The 20,610-nt window shown below is 46.5% G+C and overlaps 1 protein-coding gene and 1 long non-coding RNA gene across 4 annotated transcripts in view; one reads left to right on the forward strand and one right to left on the reverse strand.

The window, feature by feature from the left end:
• SLC22A23 (solute carrier family 22 member 23) overlaps positions 1–20,278 on the reverse strand; it is a 107,667-nt gene extending 87,389 nt beyond the window's left edge. The window contains exon 1 of one of the 3 annotated variants that reach the window (XM_081206357.1): positions 18,845–20,278. In XM_081206357.1, the coding sequence (XP_081062483.1) occupies positions 18,845–19,429 (585 nt within the window). In that variant the 5' untranslated portion in view covers positions 19,430–20,278. The remainder of the gene's footprint in view (positions 1–18,844) is intronic. The other 2 variants (XM_081206355.1, XM_081206356.1) reach the window with 2 other exon arrangements.
• On the forward strand, positions 53–17,040 carry LOC308594070. The gene is made up of 2 exons (XR_014011289.1): positions 53–486; positions 16,614–17,040. It is a non-coding gene; the product is annotated as an uncharacterized lncRNA (long non-coding RNA).
• Positions 20,279–20,610: the final 332 nt, after the last annotated feature.

Genomic DNA, 20,610 nt, shown 5'->3' on the forward strand with positions numbered 1-20,610 from the left:
TGATATTCAGCCTCATCATCCAAACCTGCTCAACAAGCTATTTTAAGGGTTTTTTGTTGTTGTTTGTTTGTTTTTGCAAGAGTGGGAATGAACAGGATACGGCACCAGGGTGTCTGTTCCTCTGCTGCCTTCAAACAGCTGAGATAACGTTTTCCCAGGCCTAAATGTTAGCTGGAAGGCATGTGGAACACATAGTTGCTGTATCACAAGGCACAGTGGCTAAACCACATTAACAGGATTTCCCTGGGTTTCTCCACAAAAGCTCTTCTCATGACAGAAGAACAGCCTGACCGCAGTTTTCTGCATGAGGAGGTCTGCAAATGACAAGAGATTCTGAACTCCGTGCATACAGTCAAGCTACATGAAAAAGATGGGGGAACCTGATGTGGCCTCCCCAGATATAGTTTTCAGAACCTGAGCTGGAAAATCAAAGGAGGACTACATATATAACCTCAGAGGTAGTCAGAGGTAGATCTGAGTTGCTAGGTAGCTACTTATGAAAAAAGCTTCAGCATGATTCATGCATGTTTATATGAGGCATATTTAGCCCGATTCACATAGGAAATCTCTGAACAAGACATTACATAGAAAGAAGACATCAGGTGTCTGTAGAACAGGGGTAGGAAACCTAAGGCCCGGGGGCCGGATGCGGCCTAATCGCCTTCTCAATCCGGCCCACGGACAGTCCGGGAATCAGCGTGTTTTTACATGAGTAGAATGTGTGCTTTTATTTAAAATGCATCTCTGGGTTATTTGTGGGGCCTGCCTGGTGTTTTTACATGAGCAGAATGTGTGCTTTTATTTAAAATGCATCTCTGGGTTATTTGTGGGGCCTGCCTGGTGTTTTTACATGAGGAGAATGTGTGCTTTTATTTAAAATGCATCTCTGGGTTATTTGTGGGGGCCTGCCTGATGTTTTTACATGAGCAGAATGTGTGCTTTTATTTAAAATGCATCTCTGAGTTATTTGTGGGGCATAGGAATTCATTCATATATTTTTTTCAAAATATAGTCTGGCCCACCACATGGTCTGAGGGACGGTGGACTGGCCCACGGCTGAAAAATTTTGCAGACTCCTGCTATAGAAGCTACAGCATTCTGGCTACTAAGGACATTTCCAAGCATGGGGGCTATACCTTGTTTTTTTTTTCCTGAGAGAGCATTACTTCTGACATTTGATACTTTCCTAGCTCATACTTGCCTCGGTAATGAACTGGAGGAGAGCCAATAAACTGAAGCTCAATCTAAAAAGGACCTGAGACACTGTGAGTGGGTGGTTCCCTAGACCGGAAGGGTGGTTTGTTGCCTGCTCTTGATGGCATTACACTCCCTCTGAAGGAGCAGTTACACAGCCTGGGGTGTACTTGTGGCCTTGGTGGTGTGGAGTGCCTTCCATCAGCTTCCTAGCTGATGTGCCCCTATCTGGACAGGGATAGCGCAACCTCTGCCATCTATGCTCTGATAACCTCCAAGTTACATTGCTGCAATGTGTTATACTGTACATGGGGCTGCCTCTGAAAAACGTTCAGAAACTCCAGCTGTTGTAGAGGGAAAGTAGGTGGCAGAAAGAGAGGAAGGAAGGAAGAAAATGGGACGCCTAACCCTGTTCTGGCTCCTGCCACAGCCCACCACTAAGCATGCACCCTCTGACAGTTTACAGGGCCCCCGTCAAGCAAATGTTACCCTCCAAAGAGAAAAAAGCTTCCCATGCCTGCCTTAGCTCATCAGGGTGTTGGCTGGCACTCAGCAAAAAGTAGGTTGCAAAAGACTGCTTCCTACGTTGGCTGCTCCTGCCACCATTAATGCCCTTTCTGGAACTGTCAGCAGCTGCCTCCAGGTAAATGGCTTTCCCCAAAGCGGCTATTAAAACATGTCTGAATTGAATGCTAGCAAAGCAGCCAGGGGAGACCGTGCAGACAGAGCATCTAACGCCTCCTAGTTCTGTACACAATTAACACAAACCAAATTCCCAAACTCGCCAGCCTGTACCCTGAAAGGGAACCCCTTAACGAAGCCTTGCATGTGTCATGGGACCTGTTAGCTTCCGCCCTTAACAGAGGGTGCAATATCACATTCATTCCCTCAAAAACAGCCAGGTGCCATTCCCATCACGACATCGCACAGTTGCTCATTTCCCTCTAGGCTACTCCACTGAATAATATTTTGAAATGCAAAGCTATGCAGCAGAGCTTTCTTTCTTTCTTTGTGTGGTTTTATTTAAAGGAAACAGATTCATGGCCACATGCTGTCCTACATTCAATATTTTCCAATCACGTACCACTATGTACATAGCAGCACACAGGACAAAAGCTTAGTCTCAATGAGAAATATTTTCACTCTCTGCTGTCGCTTCTTTGTTGTGTCTGTGGGTTCTGCCTCTGAATGAAGCTTAATTGCATGTCCCTGCTGGGAAGTCCATCTGAAGCAGGGCTCGCTAGTCTGGGGATTACCAGGCACATTGGTCCAAATCTCTCAGGTTCCATTTTGAAATTCCAACTTTGAGTTTATAAGCAGCTCATTCCTAAGGTCCTACTGCTATATTTTTTTCTCATCCACCCCAAGAGGCTGTACTTATTCAGAAGCTCCCTCTGTTCCAATCATAACCCCTCCAAACTCATGGAGCTGAGTGGGCTATTCCAAAAGCGTTCTTATCTCACCTTTGAAACTTGAAGGCTTCTCAAAATGTCCTGCCAACAACACCCACATATACCTGCAATCAGTCAGCCCAGGGAGAACATGATCTGAGCTATGTTGCAACCATAAACAAGGCTTTCTTCTTTCTGTGCTAGCCTTTGCCAGTCTGGTGATCTCTGGCTGCCTTGGACTGTGAAAGACCTATTGCACCCATAGCAAGACTGCCTTGTGCAAAGTTGGGTTTAAGCTGAATGTTAGTTCCTGGAATATCAGAACATACTTACTAGTAGCAGTAAACTCCACTGAACATAATGGGACATATTTCCAAGAAAAGGTCACAAGATTTGACTGTAAATCTAATGAAGTTAGAATAGTGATTCAGCTATCACAGAACATTATAAAAAGGCATTTTTATATTGCCTGGGAGGAGAGAGCTGTACAAAAGCAGGGATTCTGTTACCGTAACAGAATTTAATTTCCCACCACCACCTTTTAACAAAACCTTCCCAGATATTTTAAAATAATATTTATTTGTTTGACATTGTTACTAGTGGGTTGTGTGGGGTTATTTTTTTAAAAAAGGCACAGCGGAAATTCAAGTCATTTGCCATCTCAATTTACTTGTTTATTTGCCACAGCAGAGAAATGTGCAGACTAATTTAATGAGATAACCTGCCCCCTTGGCATTCTGTCAGCCCTAATAATATTACTTCTTGTTACAGTTCATAACATTGTAACCGATGGAATTCCCCCCTGGCCACAAAGTTTCAGCAATTTAAATGCCACACAGCCAATCTACAGCAGATTTTGAGTCTCTCTCCTGTGGACACGGGGGTGGGGGGTGGGGAAGGATATACAACTGCCTTGGCAAAGCTGCCAGCCCCACCAATTTGTGTACTCTAGTAGTAGGCAAAGTCACACTATTCCCAGCTCCGATGTTGGCTTTACTCCTTGCATTTGGCAATATAAGGAAGCGTATGCTGAACAAATTCCAGAAACATGGTTAACCCCAGCCTTTTCACCAGAGGCAAAAGGGCTGAAGCTGATCTGGCATCCCCATAGCTGACTAGCCCGCTCTGGCAGTAGCGGCACACCTCCAGGTTGGTGTCAGGTATCCTAAGTATGTCAACCACCCTAATATGATCAAGGGTGGCACCATTCTAAGCAACATGGTGCCACCTTGAAGCAAGGAAGGGCAGAATTCAGACTGGCAGGCTCTCCTTTGTGTTTCAAGAAAACCTCTAACTGGGACATATGACAAAAAGACATATGGTAGGAATCCAAGAACATTGTGCCTCTGAGCAGCTCTGGAGTCTTCAATGAGGCGAGGTGAAGCAATTTGCCTCAGGCGCATAGCTGTCAACCGTCCCTTATTTGGCGGGAAACTCCCTTATCCCAGCGCCGTGTCCCTTATTGATGATGTCCCTTAAATTTCCCGTGTTTCAAAGGAAGCAGCTCCTCTCCCTCCCTCCCTTCCTGCTGACCAAGGAGGAGGGAAGCTCCAACTGTGTTGCTTGGCTGCCCGGCCTGCCCCCCTCCGGCCTCTTCTCACCAGCCTCGGCTCCCGGGAGCCCCTCCCCGCCAGGACTGGCAGGAGCCTCGGGCCCTTCCGCCGCCATCCTCCTTGCGGCCGCTGAACTGAGCGTCTCTGCCTGGGGCCTCCCCTCTGCCCGTCACCGCCCCCGCTCCCGCTAGGCCGTACTGCGGCTGCACCACCGAAGGACCCGGATGAGATGGGCAGCCTGGTGCAGCCTATGAATTGCTGATGAGCCTTGAGAGGAGAGTGAGGGCAACCATAGAGAAAGCAGTTCAGAGAGAAGAGGCCGAGGCACGGACAGGTGTTCCAAGGGCTAATCAGAGAGGGGGAAAGTGGAGGAAGGACCGCAAGCGCTTCTCCCATAGATTTGTAGTGGTAGACTAGCATAGATGGTCTGATCTGCGGGTTTACTTCGGGCGCTATTCCCCCCCCTTCTTCCTCCCACCCCACTTGATGGAACTGAGAGCTGCAGATGGAGCATGAGAGAAAAGATACAGAACTGCAGCAGCATCTTCGTAGCTTGGACTTCGCAGCTTGAAAACTGGCTGCTGCTTGTAGTTATTTAATTGCAGTGTTTCATCAGCTGGTGTCTTGAGCAGCAATCTCTGGAAACGAAGGGCTAAAAACCAGCACTGCTCTCCCAAATTATCTGGTCCCTTTTAACTTCGTATTTCAGCTGGTTGACTAAAATCCCTTATTTTGGCTGCTGAGTCCTTATTTTCGAGGCTGCTGGTCCCTTATTTTCAAACCTGTAAGTTGACAGCTATGCTCAGGCGGCAGATCCAACTGCCTCCTCATCCCAGCCACTGCTCCACTGCCAACCGCACTGAGGCTTTGCCCGCACCACTGGCATTGCTGTCACATGGCCCATGCCCTTCCCACTCATGCTGTACCCTTGCTGCTGCATCGTGGCAGCAGTGTGAGTGCAATTGCAGACAATAGTGCAGTTGGGGTGGGGGGCATGGCAGCGTGGGTGCAGGAGGGCACCAGGTTTATAAGTGGGAGGCAGCAAAATGTCCTGGGCCACCCCTGATGGAGCACCAGAACTGAGCTGGCCTTACAGCCCTTCCACATCAAAATCCATTCACGATAATCCCAAATCATCCAGCCTCCATCCAGACAAGTAAAGAGGCATTAGAGTTCAAAGACACATCCCAGCCAGGCAAAAACCACTCAGAAGTGTGATGTAAAAGGTCAATGAGGGGCAGTGGCGTAGCGTGGGGGTGCAGGGGGGGGGCCGGTCGCACCGGGCGCAAAATCTGGGGGTTAGGGGGCGTAAAATCTGGGGGTTAGGGGGCGCAAATCCACGGGTTAGGGGGCACAGATTACTTGCCTTGCCCCGGGTGCTGACAACCCACGCTACGTCACTGATGAGGGGTGTGGCCTGCACAGAGTGGGTCTGTCCTAAGGAGAGTCCTGAGGCCCAGACAGAGAGGATAAAGTTTCCCTACACTGCCTTAACAGTTTAGAGATCTGTGTTCAGTGATCCTCAGCATGCACTCTTCCTCAAGAACACAAGAAGTGCCCTACTAGATCAGATCAAGGTACACCTCGTCCAACATATCCTCCTTTGAGAGGAAAGGTGGAATGCAATGTAATGTAACTAACAGAGGGAGCGGGTGGTGCTGTGTTCTAAACCACTGAGCCTATTGGGCTTGCTCATCAGAAGGTCAGCGGTTTGAATCCGTGTGACAGGGTGAGCTCCCATTGCTCTGTCCTAATTCCTGCTAACCTAGCAGTTCGAAAGCATGCCAGTGCAAGTAGATAAATAGGTACCGCTGTGACAGGAAGGTAAATGGGGTTTCCATGCTCTCTGGTTTCCATTACAGTGCCCCATTGCACCAGAAGCGGTTTAGTCATGCTGGCCACATGACCTAGAAAGCTGTCTGTGGACAAATGCCGGCTCCCTTGGCCTGAAACAAGATGAGCGCCACAACCCCATAATCGCCTTTGACTGGACTTAACCATCCAGGGGTCCTTTAGTTTTTACCTTAATGTAACTAATAAATGAACAGCCTTTATAAGAATCCTAGCAATCAGCAAGTCATTGGCTGCCTACTAGAAATGACCCTGTGATCCACTATTGGGTGGCAGGCAGCTTCTCCTCCATAGGAGCAAGTTTTTATCAGAGTTTTCTCCCAGCCCTTCTCTTAGTTCCCAACTGCATATAGCAAGGCTCACTGCAGATATATTTTGGAAATCAGAAAACTAACAAGTTTAATTAACCATGCAGTTTCGCGCAGGGGGGAAAAGGAAGGAACAATTTTGTGTGCAGCAGAGAACAATTGTGCCAAGGACGGAACACATAATGGAGTGAAGCAAGCAAACAAAAGAGGGGGAAAAGTCCTTCCAGTCATTTTTTAAAAAAAATAAGCATAATTGTCTCCATTCTCTTCCTGGCATGCCTCCAGCTCCAGTAACACAATATCCTATCCCTACACAATGGAGTGGGGGAAGGCTTAATGTTTGAAGTGGCAGATAAAACACCACTGGCTGCTTTTTAAACAACAAAACAAAACAGTGAATAAAGGTATGGCTGATGCAGAGCATTCAAATAACTGGGTTTTTTTAAAATATACATTTTTTAAGAAAGCAGAAAGCAGAGCCTTCAAATAATGGGATTTTAAAACAAAAGAGAAAGCCGAGCCTTCAAATAACTAGATTAGATTTGTTTTTGGAAAAAAGTAAAGCCAACCCAAAATGGCATGGGTAGAACTACTGTCCCTGGGCAGGGTACAGTGAGCATGCTATGGCTTGCGTTGAGTACTATCCAAGTTCTCCTGTGCAGAATCGTGCTCAACCTTCAAACAAAACAAACCCAAGTTGAAAAAACAGTAGTGGGACTGAGGATCTTCTTTTTTCTGTGGAAGTGATTTCATAGGCACTATTCCACTTGACCTGCAACATTTATACAGCCTACAGAACTCATACGAGGTGTGCAATCTGGGCCATGTTCACTGCCCTTGCTGGGCCTGGCTTGGCTGGCCTCTAATAAATGTAAACCATATCTACCGGTACCCAATACTGAGCAGTGTAGCTAGCCAGGACTGGGGCAGGGGCACCTTCCACACTGTGGTGGGGGGCTGTAGGGCACCACAGGGGTCTGTACTGCAGCACAGTGGCTGTAGTGCATCAAGGATTGGGATCCTGGGCAGCTTGAGAGCTTGAGGGCAGTACGGCGGTTGCTGGGTGTTTCGGGTGCTGCAGGGGGGTGGAGCCCTAAAAATAAAAAGTTTGATCCACCCCAGGTGCTGGGGGTTGCTACACCGCTGCTAATACCCAAGTACAGTGGTACCTCAGGTTACATACGCTTCAGGTTACAGACTCTGCTAATCCAGAAATAGTGCTTCAGGTTAAGAACTTTGCTTCGGGATGAGAGCAGAAATCGTGCTCTGGTGGCACAGCAGCAGGAGGTAGCCCTATTAGCTAAGGTTAAGAACAGTTTCAGGTTAAGAACGGACCTCCGGAATGAATTAAGTACTTAACCTGAGGTACCACTGTACAGAGGAACAGTTTTGTTGGCATGCTTTAGAGTTTTAAGAACACAGAGCCTGCTGGCTCAGGATAATGACCCTTCTAGTCCAGCACCCTCTTCTCAGTGGCCAACCAGAAGCCTATGGAAAACTCAAATATAAGAGCATTCTCCCTTTCTTGGTTTTTGAGCAACTGGTATTCAGAAGCACTGCTGCCTTCAACCATGGAGGTGGCATATATCCTTTGTGGCTAGTAGCCTTTGCTAGCCTTATTCTCTGTGAATTTGTCTAGTCCTCTTTTCAAGCCATCCCAGATAAGAATAATTTTACCCTCCAAGATCCTAGGTGGCAGTTTTGCAAATGTTTCCTTCAAGGATGGGTGCTGTAATAATTTAAAGCCTGAAACAGTCTCCCATGTGTTATTGCTGTTTTTAAACTGCAAATTCTTTCAAGGGGTCAGAAAATGCATAAATTCCCCCCCCCCCATGAGGTAGTCCCTAGTCGATCATTAGGGACCGCTTTTAAATATCTTCCTCAAGGGGTCTAACCAATCCATTACTGAACAGGTGGCGATATATCTGAATGTTGTAATATCTCCTTGACCTGCTATGGTTGCCTGCTTTTAACCTGTCACTTTTTCTTCTTCTGAGGTTGAGATTATTATTTTTAACAGTTCCTCCTTTCTTTAAGCATTGGCTGACCACAATAAATATTTGATTGGTATTGGGGCATGAAGGACAACAGGTTAGCAAAGTTAATTAATATTCTTTTGAGTGGTAGAAAAATGTGATTTTTTCCAAAACAGAAGTGCTGCATTTGTATTAAAATTCCTTACTCTCCTGCAACAAATGATTATTGAGTTCATATGTACCGTACTGGGGGGAGTGGGGGCGAATGGAGTACTGTTTCAAAAGCCAAGCAGCCAGAAATGAGGGTAAAAGGACAAGCTGAAGACCAAAAAATGGCATTTACTCAAACATCTTCTAAATTTAGATCCTATTTAGGAACGTTTTGAAAGAGATAAAATTGCTGTCTTTCCTCAAAACCTTTATACAAAGTGCAAGCTGAAATAGAAAAGGCTATTTTAAGAAGACGGGTGATAATTGCTGCGTGGCATACACTGCACTTAAAAAAACCCCATACTGCTGTATCACCCAGCACTATATTTACAATCTGACCCCATTAAAGGAAGGAGGAAAAGACTGACCACTGAATTACACAGAAATTAAATGCTTTCTGAGCAGTTGCCTGGGCACATTCCGGTACAAAGACAAAACATTAAACATTTGATTGCACTAAATGTTTGTACCCTGACAAGCAAACAATGTTCCTGCAACAGTGGAAGGTGCAGAATTAACTGGATCCTTAGGTAGTTCTCCATCATGGGTATAGCCCTTGGCATACACAACTATCTAGCCAGTCCAGGTTTTGAAACGGCTAGCTGCCTGGTGACCTGTGATGAGTAACATATTGCTTCCAGGGGACCAGAAAGGGGAAGCTTTAGTAAAACTGGATGAGAATGGGTTCTTTCAGGCTAGTTAGGGTCTAACAACTTGAGAAATCCAATTATGAGATTTCTGCTTTATGTAATCCTGGGACAGACAAGTTTAAGCCATTTTACAGCACAACCATCTGGTATGTCTGCTCATAAGTAAGTCTCAGTGAACTCACAGGAATTCGAATCACTCCAAAGCATACATGGGATATCTACTTTAATTTTCCTTTGGTATTCGTAGCTAATTTTCAGAAGCCAAGATAGCAATGATAACTCAGTTAGTAGAGCATGAGACTCTTAAACTCATGCTCATGAACCCTGTGGTCCCTTCCAATCCTACGATTCTAGGAGTCATGGAACCTGAAAACATTTCCCCCTATTAAACATACAGTGACTGCAACTGGCCCAAAAGACTTATCAGTTCTTGAATGTGCTGTCAAAACTATCACTCAGTTGGTTCCATACTCACTGAAACAGACTTACACAAGGAGATGGTTCTATCTTAACTAGAACTGGTTATACATTAGAGGTTACATGTTGGTCCAAGTCTCTGGTCCAAATCTCAGCTAAGCATTTGTTGTGGGGGGAGGCTCCCAAATCTCTCACAAACAGAAGTGATGGTAGAACTGGCCTATGTCACAGGGTTGATGTAAGATACACTATGCTATCTGGGAAGGAGAATGTTAGCCTCTTTGAGACTCCTTCGGGTAGTGATAAAGCGGGATATCAAATCCAAACTCTTCTTCTTCTCTTTACTCTAATGGAGGCAAATGAATCAACACCCGCTCTATGCAAAACGTGATTTCAGTGAACAGAAGTTGACCATCTCCCATTAGCTTCAAGAGGGCTTGTTCAAGAGAACCATTTGCTGGATTCTGTTGTATTTCTGTCTACCTATGTACTTTCACAAAAGGGATGCTGGTGGCGCTGTGGGTACAACCTCAGTGCCTAGGACTTGCCGATCGTATGGTCAGCGGTTCAAATCCCCGTGGTGGGGTGAGCTCCCGTCGTTCGGTCCCAGCTCCTGCCCACCTAGCAGTTCGAAAACACCCTTAAGTGCAAGTAGATAAATAGGTACCACTTTATAGCGGGAAGGTAAACGGCGTTTCCGTGTGCTGCGCTGGTGCAAGCTCACCAGAGCAGCTTCGTCACGCTGGCCACGTGACCCGGAAGTGTCTTCGGACAGCGCTGGCCCCCGGCCTCTTAAGCGAGATGGGCGCGCAACCCCAGAGTCGGTCACGACTGGCCCGTACGGGCAGGGGTACCTTTACATTTTATGTGCTTCCACATAACTAGGGCTATTATCTTAAGCATGCTTGGTAATGCTCTCACATTACTCCTCCAGTAATCTCCTGAACAAAAGCTTCTTCCATCGCTGCTTTTCTTCTCCTGCAAGGTATAAACTACCGGAAAATATTGGGTGGGTTCCAAGGCTCATTCACACCTGTGAAGCTCACTATTGTCTTGCCACTGTCCTACATAAACTGAGAATGCTGTTGAACAGCATTCTTCTACCTTGGGTTCCCCATTGTTGGAGAACTACAGCTCTCATCATCACCAGTCAGCTTAGTCAATGGTCAAGGCTGATGGGAGTTGTAGTCCAATAACATCCGGGGACCCAGGAATGAAGAGCACTGCTGTAGAACACATCCCAGAACCCTCTGCAATAATACACAAGGTTTCTTTGGCCAGCTAATCTACATGGCCAGAGTCCTCTGAAGGTTTAAAGTTTGAGGACCATTGCACTATATGTTAGCTTAAAAAAAAAGACGGAAAAGAATGTAATAAATGAGACTTTCAAATAAATGTAGTCAACAGAGTGCTGCAAATAGGTTTAATTCCCAGGACTGGTGCTTAATTGAGTTGTGGACTGAGTCATTAGAATGTGTGCTATGCAAAGCATGACAAATTACATATTTTGATATGCACTTGGTCCTGAAAGAGTTAGTGCCAAGTTCAGTAAGCACTCTTGAAATAAAATGAACTTTCATGTAGCGCCCCACAGTCAATAAGACTGAAATGAACCAAATACGGTAAAACAAAGTGTTCAGGGGGACTCAGCAGTAAATCCATGTCTTCAGACTGATACATCTTATTGTCATGCCAATAACCATTTACATGTAAAACCTGGAAAATTCTTAGAATCTTTTCTTTAAAAAAACAACACAGATATGATGTGTTATCCTCATGGTCATTAGCCATTTGCTTAATCTATAATCCTACTTTGCATAGGATAAAACTGTAATTTTGCAGTAATGGATGCCGTTGCTCTAAATTAATTAGAATCCCCAATTCTCCCATAAATATTTATGGGAAGGAAGAAGACGACCACCGTCTCGCAATCATGATAGAGTAGTTGCTCAGAATGTAAACCCACTGGATAGGAATCATGTCATTCTATGATCTGTGAAATAACTAATGTAATCTTGGAACTCAGTAAATGTTTAATAGTGGAGTTTGGGGTTGTTGTTATTTTAATGCAATTCTTCTTCGGGTTGTTGTTGTTTTTAACTGCAATTCTTCTAAACGGCTGCCCTGACTGACAGCAAGTTCTGCAGGAAGAGATCTTCTTTCTGTACCCAATGCCAAATTATTTTCAACCCTGTAAAATATAGATTGATATATTTAACCCCACTGAAAGGTACTAGGACCTCAGTGGTCCATACAGTAGTTCATTTGATGAAGGATGTTAGTGGGGTACACTGCTGTTAAGAGTTGTTGGTGATCTAATAAGGCCTTATAAATAAGCAAAAATAAAAAATGTTGCCTGCCTGCAAAAGCAAAGTTCACTAGCCTGCTGATTCCTGGAAGATATGGGACAGAGAGCTCCATCCCTCCTGAAGCAGATCACTACATCTCCTTCTCAGGCAGACTGCTTGGTTTCTATGCTGGGCACAGAAGAGGGCCAGATTGTGCCATCACTCCTCCACCGCCCTACTCACTCATACAAGTTCTCTTTTGCCTATGGCTACTGTGGATTAAACCACAGAGCCTAGGACTTGCCAGTCAGAAGGTCGGTGGTTGAAATCCGCACAACCAGGTGAGCTCCCGTTGCTTGGTCCCTGCTCCTGCCAACCTAGCAGTTCAAAAGCATGTCAAAGTGCAAGTAGATAAATAGGTACCACTTCAGTGGGAAGGTAAACGGTGTTTCCGTGCGCTGCTCTGGTTCGCCAGAAGCGGCTTCATCATACTGGCCACATGACCCAGAAGCTGTATGCTGGCTCCCTCGGCCAATAAAGCGAGATGAGCGCCTCAACCCCCGAGTCGGTCACGACTAGACCTAATGGTCAGGGGTCCCTTTACCTTTACCAGGCTAGTGCTTATTAAATACATGGCTGTAATAATAATGCCCAGTGGGTCTCACACTAGAGTTTTATACATCACTCAGAAGTATGTCCTACTGAACTGAATGGGACATACTCCCAGCTAAGTGTATATAGGACTACAGCCTAGGCTCACTAGACGTTTGGACTTGAGAAGTAGAAAAGCAATGGATTGCTATATCTTCACAGTTATATTTTCCATGTCATTCTATTTCACTCCTAGTGAAGAAACAACAGCATCTCTTTCCTCTACATTGCTCTAAGATATCAATCCGCAATCCTGTGTGGGATAGCTAGCTCTAATGAATACACAATTTGTCTCTGAGAGTTGATTTGATTTATTGCTTTTCTATGTCACTTTTCATCCAAATGAATCTCAAACAGTGTTAGAAATTAGCCAGGCACCAAACGTGTTTTGCTACTGGCATGGGTCCAATTGACTGACATCTCCATCTGGCTAGCCTCTCCAGCCTTCTTAAGCAGGTAAGCAGAAGAGCTTATTACTGCAATTATATCCCACCTGCTAATCTCTACAACGACCCTGTGAGGTAGTTTAAGTGGCTTCCAAGAGTACTTCTGCTATATAAATTAAGTAGGTGAATAGGTTATATAAATTAAGTAGATGAATAAATATAGTGTTATGTACTGAGTTGAATAGGATCCAAAAAGCAGCAGTCTGATTGGTCCTAGAACAATAGGATTCAGAATGCAGCAGTCTGATTGGTCCTAGAACAATGCAGCAGTATGATTGGTCCACAGTAGCCACCCAATCCAGCTCCAGGTGGAAGTGAATCCTCAACCTGATTGGCCTACAGGAGAATCCCAGAATTAGCCAATCACATGCAACCCATTGTGTAAATAATGTATATAAAGCAGATATTTTGGGGAAACTTTCATTCCTCACTACTATGAGCTGAATAAAGAGCATGAAATCCATACTCAACTCTGAGTATATTTCATATAGGAAAAGCAAAATGTCACTTATTTTCCTTGAAGCTTGAATTTGTTTTATTCTGTATTTTGTTTTATTGTGTTGTAAACTGCTTTGAGGTGTTTCCTTTAAAATATAAAGTGGTATAAAAATGAAATCCAAATAACAAGAAGAAATAAAGTGGCTAGAACATTTCGTTGTGGTGACCATAACCTAGGTTTAAGGTTCCATTTGGCAATTAGCTTATACATCTCATTTTCTAATACTGATCAAAGCGGCTTACAAACCAAAGGCATAGTTTAACAGCCAGAACCTCCAATGCCCCATGAGCACATTCCCTCGGCCAAGAATATAATGCTGAAGGAAGGTATGAAGTTTCAGAAGTAATTCCAAACACAATTAAATGTTTCTTTAAAGAAACACAGACAAGATTAATCTAGAGCAAGAGATTTACTGCCACATCGCATTACAAGCTTTGAGTTATAACGCAGTGTCAGGGCTTCAACCTAGACCTGTGATTAAATAAACCCATTGACAGTTCCAAACCATATTGTCAGCTCTTTTTCTATGTATTTGTTTGAGTAACTTGGTTTTTTTTTAATCATGTTCAATCCCTAATGACTGCAGGTGACAATTTAATTTGTGGGAGGGCTCATCTTCAAGAACCTGTTCTGAGTGCCTGGGTGCAGTCCTAAAATAAGTGAGGAATGACAAAGGAGAAAGTGTAACCACATTCAGAGAGCCTTATCTGGGATTAGGATGATAGGGAAGATCTCAGAACAGAGGGATCTTCTAAAACTACTTGAGCCCCCAAGCACCTCACCCTTGCTATAAAAGCTAAGAACATAGAAAGCTGTCTTATATCAAGTCAGGGTATTTGTTAAGCTACTTTAGGATTGTCTTATCCACACAGTGCTAGAAACTCAGATATGTCAGTTAATTGCCTAATAGCACCTCAAACTAGGTTATGGTCACCACAACAGAATGTCTAGGCGCCATTTCCTCACTCCGCCCCCCGGGATGAGAATTATTATTGTTGTTGTTATTACCTATTAATTTCAACGAGTCTACTATGAGTATGACTTGGTTGGCTACAACCCTGTAACATGGATGCTGGTGTAGATAGAGCAATGGCCTGATTCAGCAGTCTCTTATGTCCTTACACCTGTGTACAGAGAGGTGACCAGTGATTTGATGAAGGCCTTGAGGGGATCCCTTATAATAAGTATAAGAGTCAAAAAGGAACCATCTTCTTCTGCCATGACTGTGCTGGCAAGCACCACATCTGTGGTTTTTTTAATGGTTTAGCCAATGAAGACTACAGCATCATTACTTGGATTAGCAGGAATGTGGCGTCTGCCAATTCTGGCATTTGGAAACATTGCGGCTGTAACAATATCAAGATGTCTTACTCAATACACACATTTCCACACACACCCTTTGTTTTAAAAGCAGGTATGATGGACCCTTCACATGCTTTAAAGGGAAGCTGAAATGGTTTTCAGCCAGTGTTGGTGGCAAGAGAAAGCAAGACTGTAGTCACTTGATTACTGCATACCTAGTTCACAGCACAGTTAATCCAAACGCACAGTTTCCAGGAGGAATGAGTTTTGCTGAGCTTTGGGTGTTTGGGATTAAGGGAACTACCATGATGATGATGATGTAACAGTTTCATTTTACACTGCAGTTGTTTACTACAGTAACACTGGGAAGGCAGTAGGTAGGAAAGTACCCTCCAAACCTATTTTATTAGGGCAAATGAGTTGTCTGCAAAGGCAAAGGGCGATCTGGCACCCACACTAATTAGTAAATATGGAAAATACAAGTGGGGATCTGCAGCAAAATCCTGCAGCGTATCTCCAGCCTTGGCAATGATGCTCTTCCTGTCCAGTCATCCTACAACAGGAACCATGCAATGCTGTTCAGGGCTAGGAGCGGGCGCTGGGTGGGGTGGGGAGCAAGATGGGAGAGAAGGGGAAAGCTTTCTTTCACACCTTCCTGCAACTTCCATCTGCTATGGAAGGACCAGGCACCAGCTATATCCCTGAAAAATTTGCTATAGAGGTCGGGTGAGGTTTCTGGAGAGTGGAAATGAAAAAGGTGTCCTTTTCTTCAACCCCTTCTTGAAAGTGGCCATAATATCATGGCATCCCTCAGAACCTAGTCCCCACCTCCAGGATATTGTAAACTATTAGGGGTTCAAGTAGGCCTCATCTCAACCCCACCCCCAAAACTAACACCTTCAATAATTCATGGTTCAGGCACCATGAACTATTCTGTATGTCCTGAAAGTCACTCAGCATAGGTCTTTGGCAGACACAAAAAGTAATGCACTTCCAATGAGTTCTCCAAGTATGCAAAAGCTCCCATCCTGTTTTTGGACAAACCCCATTTGATTACATAATGATAGATACAGAACCAGCCAAGTTAGAGGGAATGATGCAGCTGATAATTTCAGTTTATTCACCTCAGAGCTTTACAGCTGGTGGCCTTTATGAAACAGCAACCTGTCTAACATACATTTAAATGCGAGAATAGGATATTTTATTCACAGTGTAATCCTGCACAAGTCTACTTATTAGTAAGCCCCATAGAGTCCAGTGGGACATACTACCATCGCAAGCACCAGCTTACAGCCTCAGAGAGTTGCAGAAGTCATTGAAAGAGAAGTTATTATTCATGGTGTGTAGAACATTCATCCTCAGGCCAGCTCTGATAAACAGGTTTTTGGTATTGTTTTAGAAATGCTGCAATGCCTGTTCGACTAAGGCCAGTGTGGTGCAATAGCTAGAGTGTTTGATTACAACCCGGAAGGCCAAGGTTTGAATTCCCACTCAGCCATGAAGCTTACTGGGTAACCTTGGACCACTCACTGTCTCTTAGCCTGACTTGCCTCACAGGGTTGTGGTGAAGAGAAAGTGAGTAGGGGAGAACTATAAACACCACCTTGACCTCCTTGGGGGAATCAAGTGGTATACAAATGTAAGACAGAAAGAAATAAAAACAGAAATACAAAAGAAATGTGTGCACACTCCAGAGGAGGTCTCATAGCCCCTAGCAATTTTCAGATTATAGGCCTGACTTGCACAGAATGCCAAGCCATGGTTTAGTGTTAAATGCATGAGCTTCCCCCATCCTCGCTCTGCCACAGCCACAAAGAGATTGGAAGTTTTCAGCTCCCTTTTAAACTAACGGTGGTTTCTTGTTATGTCTAGAATAGAAACTATCCCTTGTGGCAGAAGTTGGATCCCTCTTTCTCAGGCTGTGGGAATTTCTAGATGTTGACTGAATAGTGAGAAAGAGTAGACTGTTGGAGTATGTTGTTGTCAGGAAGCACTAAGCAGCAAGATGAGAGCATGATGGGAGGGAGCTATTGAGATATTTTGAGGATTCTCCAGGATTATAGCCCCATCTCAGCTATGCTGAGAGACAACAGCAACTGGAGGAATTTTAAGAACTGGACAGCAGACAAAGGCCAAGGACTTTATAAATGGACATATTCAGACGGACACACACAGAGAAAAGGAAAATGATTAGAGCACCTCATTTGAAATCCTATGGAAAGATAGATAAGGCATTAACACACATAGCAATTGCTAAAAATGCAGCTGTTATCTTAATGATTAATATATCAACTGAAATGTAATCACATGTTAATTTAAAAAAATGAACTTCAGCCATGTAAGAACTGGACAACAAACACTGATCAAGGAGAGCGGGAAACCACTTTGATTAAATTGTATAAATTTTGAATTAACAGGAATTATTTTGATGTTAATTGGAATCTGTATAATTGACAAAACTGTGGTAATATTGGGTAAATATTGGAAAATTACTTTAATTAAAAAAGAAAGAAAGAAATGGTGGTTAGCAAAAGAAGCCAGGATCAGTAACCGTGGTTTGAAGTTGACTATAGAGCAGTGAAACTAGATAACACTAACCACAATTTATCCAAATTTGGGGAGAATGAGTTATCATATTTAGCTGACAATGGAAGTGAAAGCTTCCAATTTTCTTCACATGAGCACATCAGAGGATAAGGGGGTGAGAGTATAAGTGCACAAACCCAACTATGGTTTAGTGTTACATGCAAATATAGCTGCAGCCATAACTAGAAAAGAGCTATTCTAGCACCCCCAAAGCTCCAGTGCTTTCTTCTCATACACTGTGGATAGCAAGCTGTCTCAATACAGTACAACCCTAAGCAGATTTACTCATAAGAAAGACCTACTGGACTGAATTGCCTCACATTGTAAGCTAACCTTGTTCCAACTTGTCTCCCACTGACAAATGCTGTACAAGGATGCTCTATTTGTTGTGAGTAATTCATTACAGAAATATCATGGGTGTCAGCAATGGCCGCAGCTCCTGACTGAGAAATGTACACAATGGAATCCACATCTAGACACACTTGTACAGGCAGTGCAAAAGAATGTTTCAGTAGCATGTGATTCAGGGGGTAAGAGTACAGACACTTTATCACAGGGGGGAAAACATTTACCCAACACAGTTGCTGTTCAAAAGCAGTGTGTTGTAACCACTTGTATTAAAATTGGGTCACTGGGAGTTGTAAAGGACCATGAAAACAAATGCAGTACCTTATGGTCTGGAGCCAATAAAGATTAGGCCTGCTTTTTCTCTAGCAACACCCCTGGGCTGTCCTTACATGGCATCAACTGAATGCACTAGGGAAAGATATTCCTGCATTCCAACCCTTACAACACACCCTTCAGAATAAGTTTATACTCATGGGTTCCACTTGATTCACGCTGCTGCTCAACCCCAACATCATCTCCACCACACTCTCACACACAGTATCACAATCCTCAACACAAGGAGATGAGCTGCATTGAAAGAGAGAGACCGGGCATCTGCTCAGAGGTCCTTTCCCCTTCATTGCTTCCCATATTCAAAGGCCAGTTTAGACGGCAGCATTGGCCACACAAGATACTGCCAAAATGCCTTCTCCCCAAGTAGCATAACATTTACAAGTCCTTCTCCCCAGCGCCACACGGTTATTCGGCATGCTCACCAGTGCTGGCATTTCAGCAGAGGGGCTGGACTACATACTTTGCATGCTGTTGGACACTCATTGGCCCAAACATTGCCTCCTCCATGCAGAAGGCAACTTTTTGCAATCTAAACCAGGTGGCTTTGCATGGCAACGCAACTCAGGGACTGAGACCTGGGCATAAATTGATCCCTGCACCAGACGCCCTCTTCGGAGTCCTTTGCAGCTCTACAACTGAAACTGTACCCTCTTGCCTCATTCCAGCGCACAGCTCAGTTGCAGGGCAAATAGTCTGCATGCAGCAGGTGCCAGGTTCACTCCCAGTTAAAAGGGTCACAGGTGCCAGGGCTGGGAGCAACAAAGGTCTCAGTCCTGACCCAGCTGCTACTGGGCGGTTTAAGGCAGCTTCAGACGTCTGCATGTACATTATGAGTGCTTACCTTGCTGACTATATTCTGCTGAAGGCCAGCCGAGATCCGGTGATACCTCTCGCTACAGTCACAGTAACTGTCGTTCTTCCCCTCGGGGGTGGGCAGTTCTGGCGCCGCCAGCATCCCCCTGCTGTAGCTGCTGCTGCTGTGGTTGTAGCTGGGGCTGGTGGCGAGGCCCCGAGCAGCAGCGGGCAGGTGCGGGTGCCCCGTCCAGTTGCCCTGCCCATCCGTGCCCTTGCACCAAGAGACAGGCTGCACCAAGAGGAAGCTGTCCGAGAACTGGCTGAAGCCGATGAAGAGGGCCGGGATCCAGGTGAGCAGGATGAGGGTCTTCTGGTGCCCGCCGCCCAGCCCGCCCAGGAGAGGCAGCACCGAGCCATCGTAATCCAAGAGCAGCGGGTTGCACGACCCGGAAGGAGGCGGAGGCGGAGGCAGGCTCTGGATCTCCGCCGCCAGACCCCCGGCAGGAGGGGCGGCCGTCGCCGCCGCAGCAGCCGCAGGGTCCGCCTCCCCGGCCGGCAAAGAGCCGTTCTCCTCGGGTAGCTGCCGCCCCCCTCCTCCGCCGCCCTCCTCTCGTCGCCGGTCTATCGCCATCCGGAGAAGCTCACATAGAGAAGATCGGGGCCGGTGCTGTTGCTGCTGGTGGCGGCGGCGGCGGCTGCGATCCAATGGCCGGCAACCTTGTGGCGATCGGCGCGATCCGAGGAGGCGGCTTTCCCGTCAGGAGTCTCCGCCAACACGCACATAGGGGTCCGGTTCGCCGCGGAGACGGCGGCGGTGGTCTCTCCCGCCTTTGCCTCCCCGCGCGTCAAGGCGCGCCCATCCTCCGCCACTCCCAGCCCGCCTTTCTTCCCTCCCCAGATAACCTTCGCGCGTCTCCGTCGACGTGCTCCCCGCACACGCACCCGCCGGCCACCAAGACTCTGCTGGGCGGCCTGGAGCCCAGGGTTATCCGAACTATTATTTTAAAAGGTCCCTTTCAGGTCGCTGCGGCTGCAGCTGGCGGAAGGACCCGGCGCCTGGCTCCTCGCGGGGTCTCGCCAGCCCCGGTTGCCGCACATCAGGCTCCTTCGGCCCTGGAGGCGGCGTTTTCCCCCTCGCCCGGCGAGGAGGGTCCGAAGGAGGCGAATCCCTTGCGCAGCGGCGGCGGCGCCTTCTCCTTCTTCGGTGGCGCGTCGCCTCAGCTCTCCTCAGGAGGCGGCCGGCTTCCCTTTCTCGGGAAGGGGGTGGGGTGAGTGGGGAGGCCTCGCTCGTCTCGCCCTTTCTGCCAGCGCTCGCCTCGCAACCTGAAAGCCCAGCCCCCTGACCCACAGCCCGCCTACGGCTCCGCCTCTCCCTGAGGTAAAGGTAACGAGGGCTGCTCCGACGCAGCACCTGCTGCTGCCGCCGCCGCCGCGGGACTAACCCGACGCGACCACCCGGCTCCCCCTGCAGGGGACGCCCGGGACGGCCCCGCCCCCTCGACCCCTGAGGGAGGGAGCGAGCGGCGCGAATTGCGCCCCAGAAGTGGCGGGGAGCCTCGGCGCGAGCGCCCGGGGACGGGGTGCCCGGGCGGGCGGTTCGTGAAGGGACTTCTCGTGGGGCAGGGGGCGGGGGGAAATAGGCCAACACAAACCGGGCGTCTGTTTCCCCTCTGAGCGTCTCTGCGTATGTCCCAGCCGGAGAACCGAGCGGAGTCTCCCGTGAGAATACAGAGAGGGGTGTTCTCCTGACTGGCTTAAGCTGCAGTCCTGCGCACGCTCAGTCAACCTCGAGTAAATCCCATTGAATTCAGT

Source organism: Podarcis bocagei (genome assembly GCF_964188305.1).
Source record: "Podarcis bocagei genome assembly, chromosome: 8".
NCBI classification, from domain to species: Eukaryota; Metazoa; Chordata; class Lepidosauria; order Squamata; family Lacertidae; genus Podarcis; species Podarcis bocagei.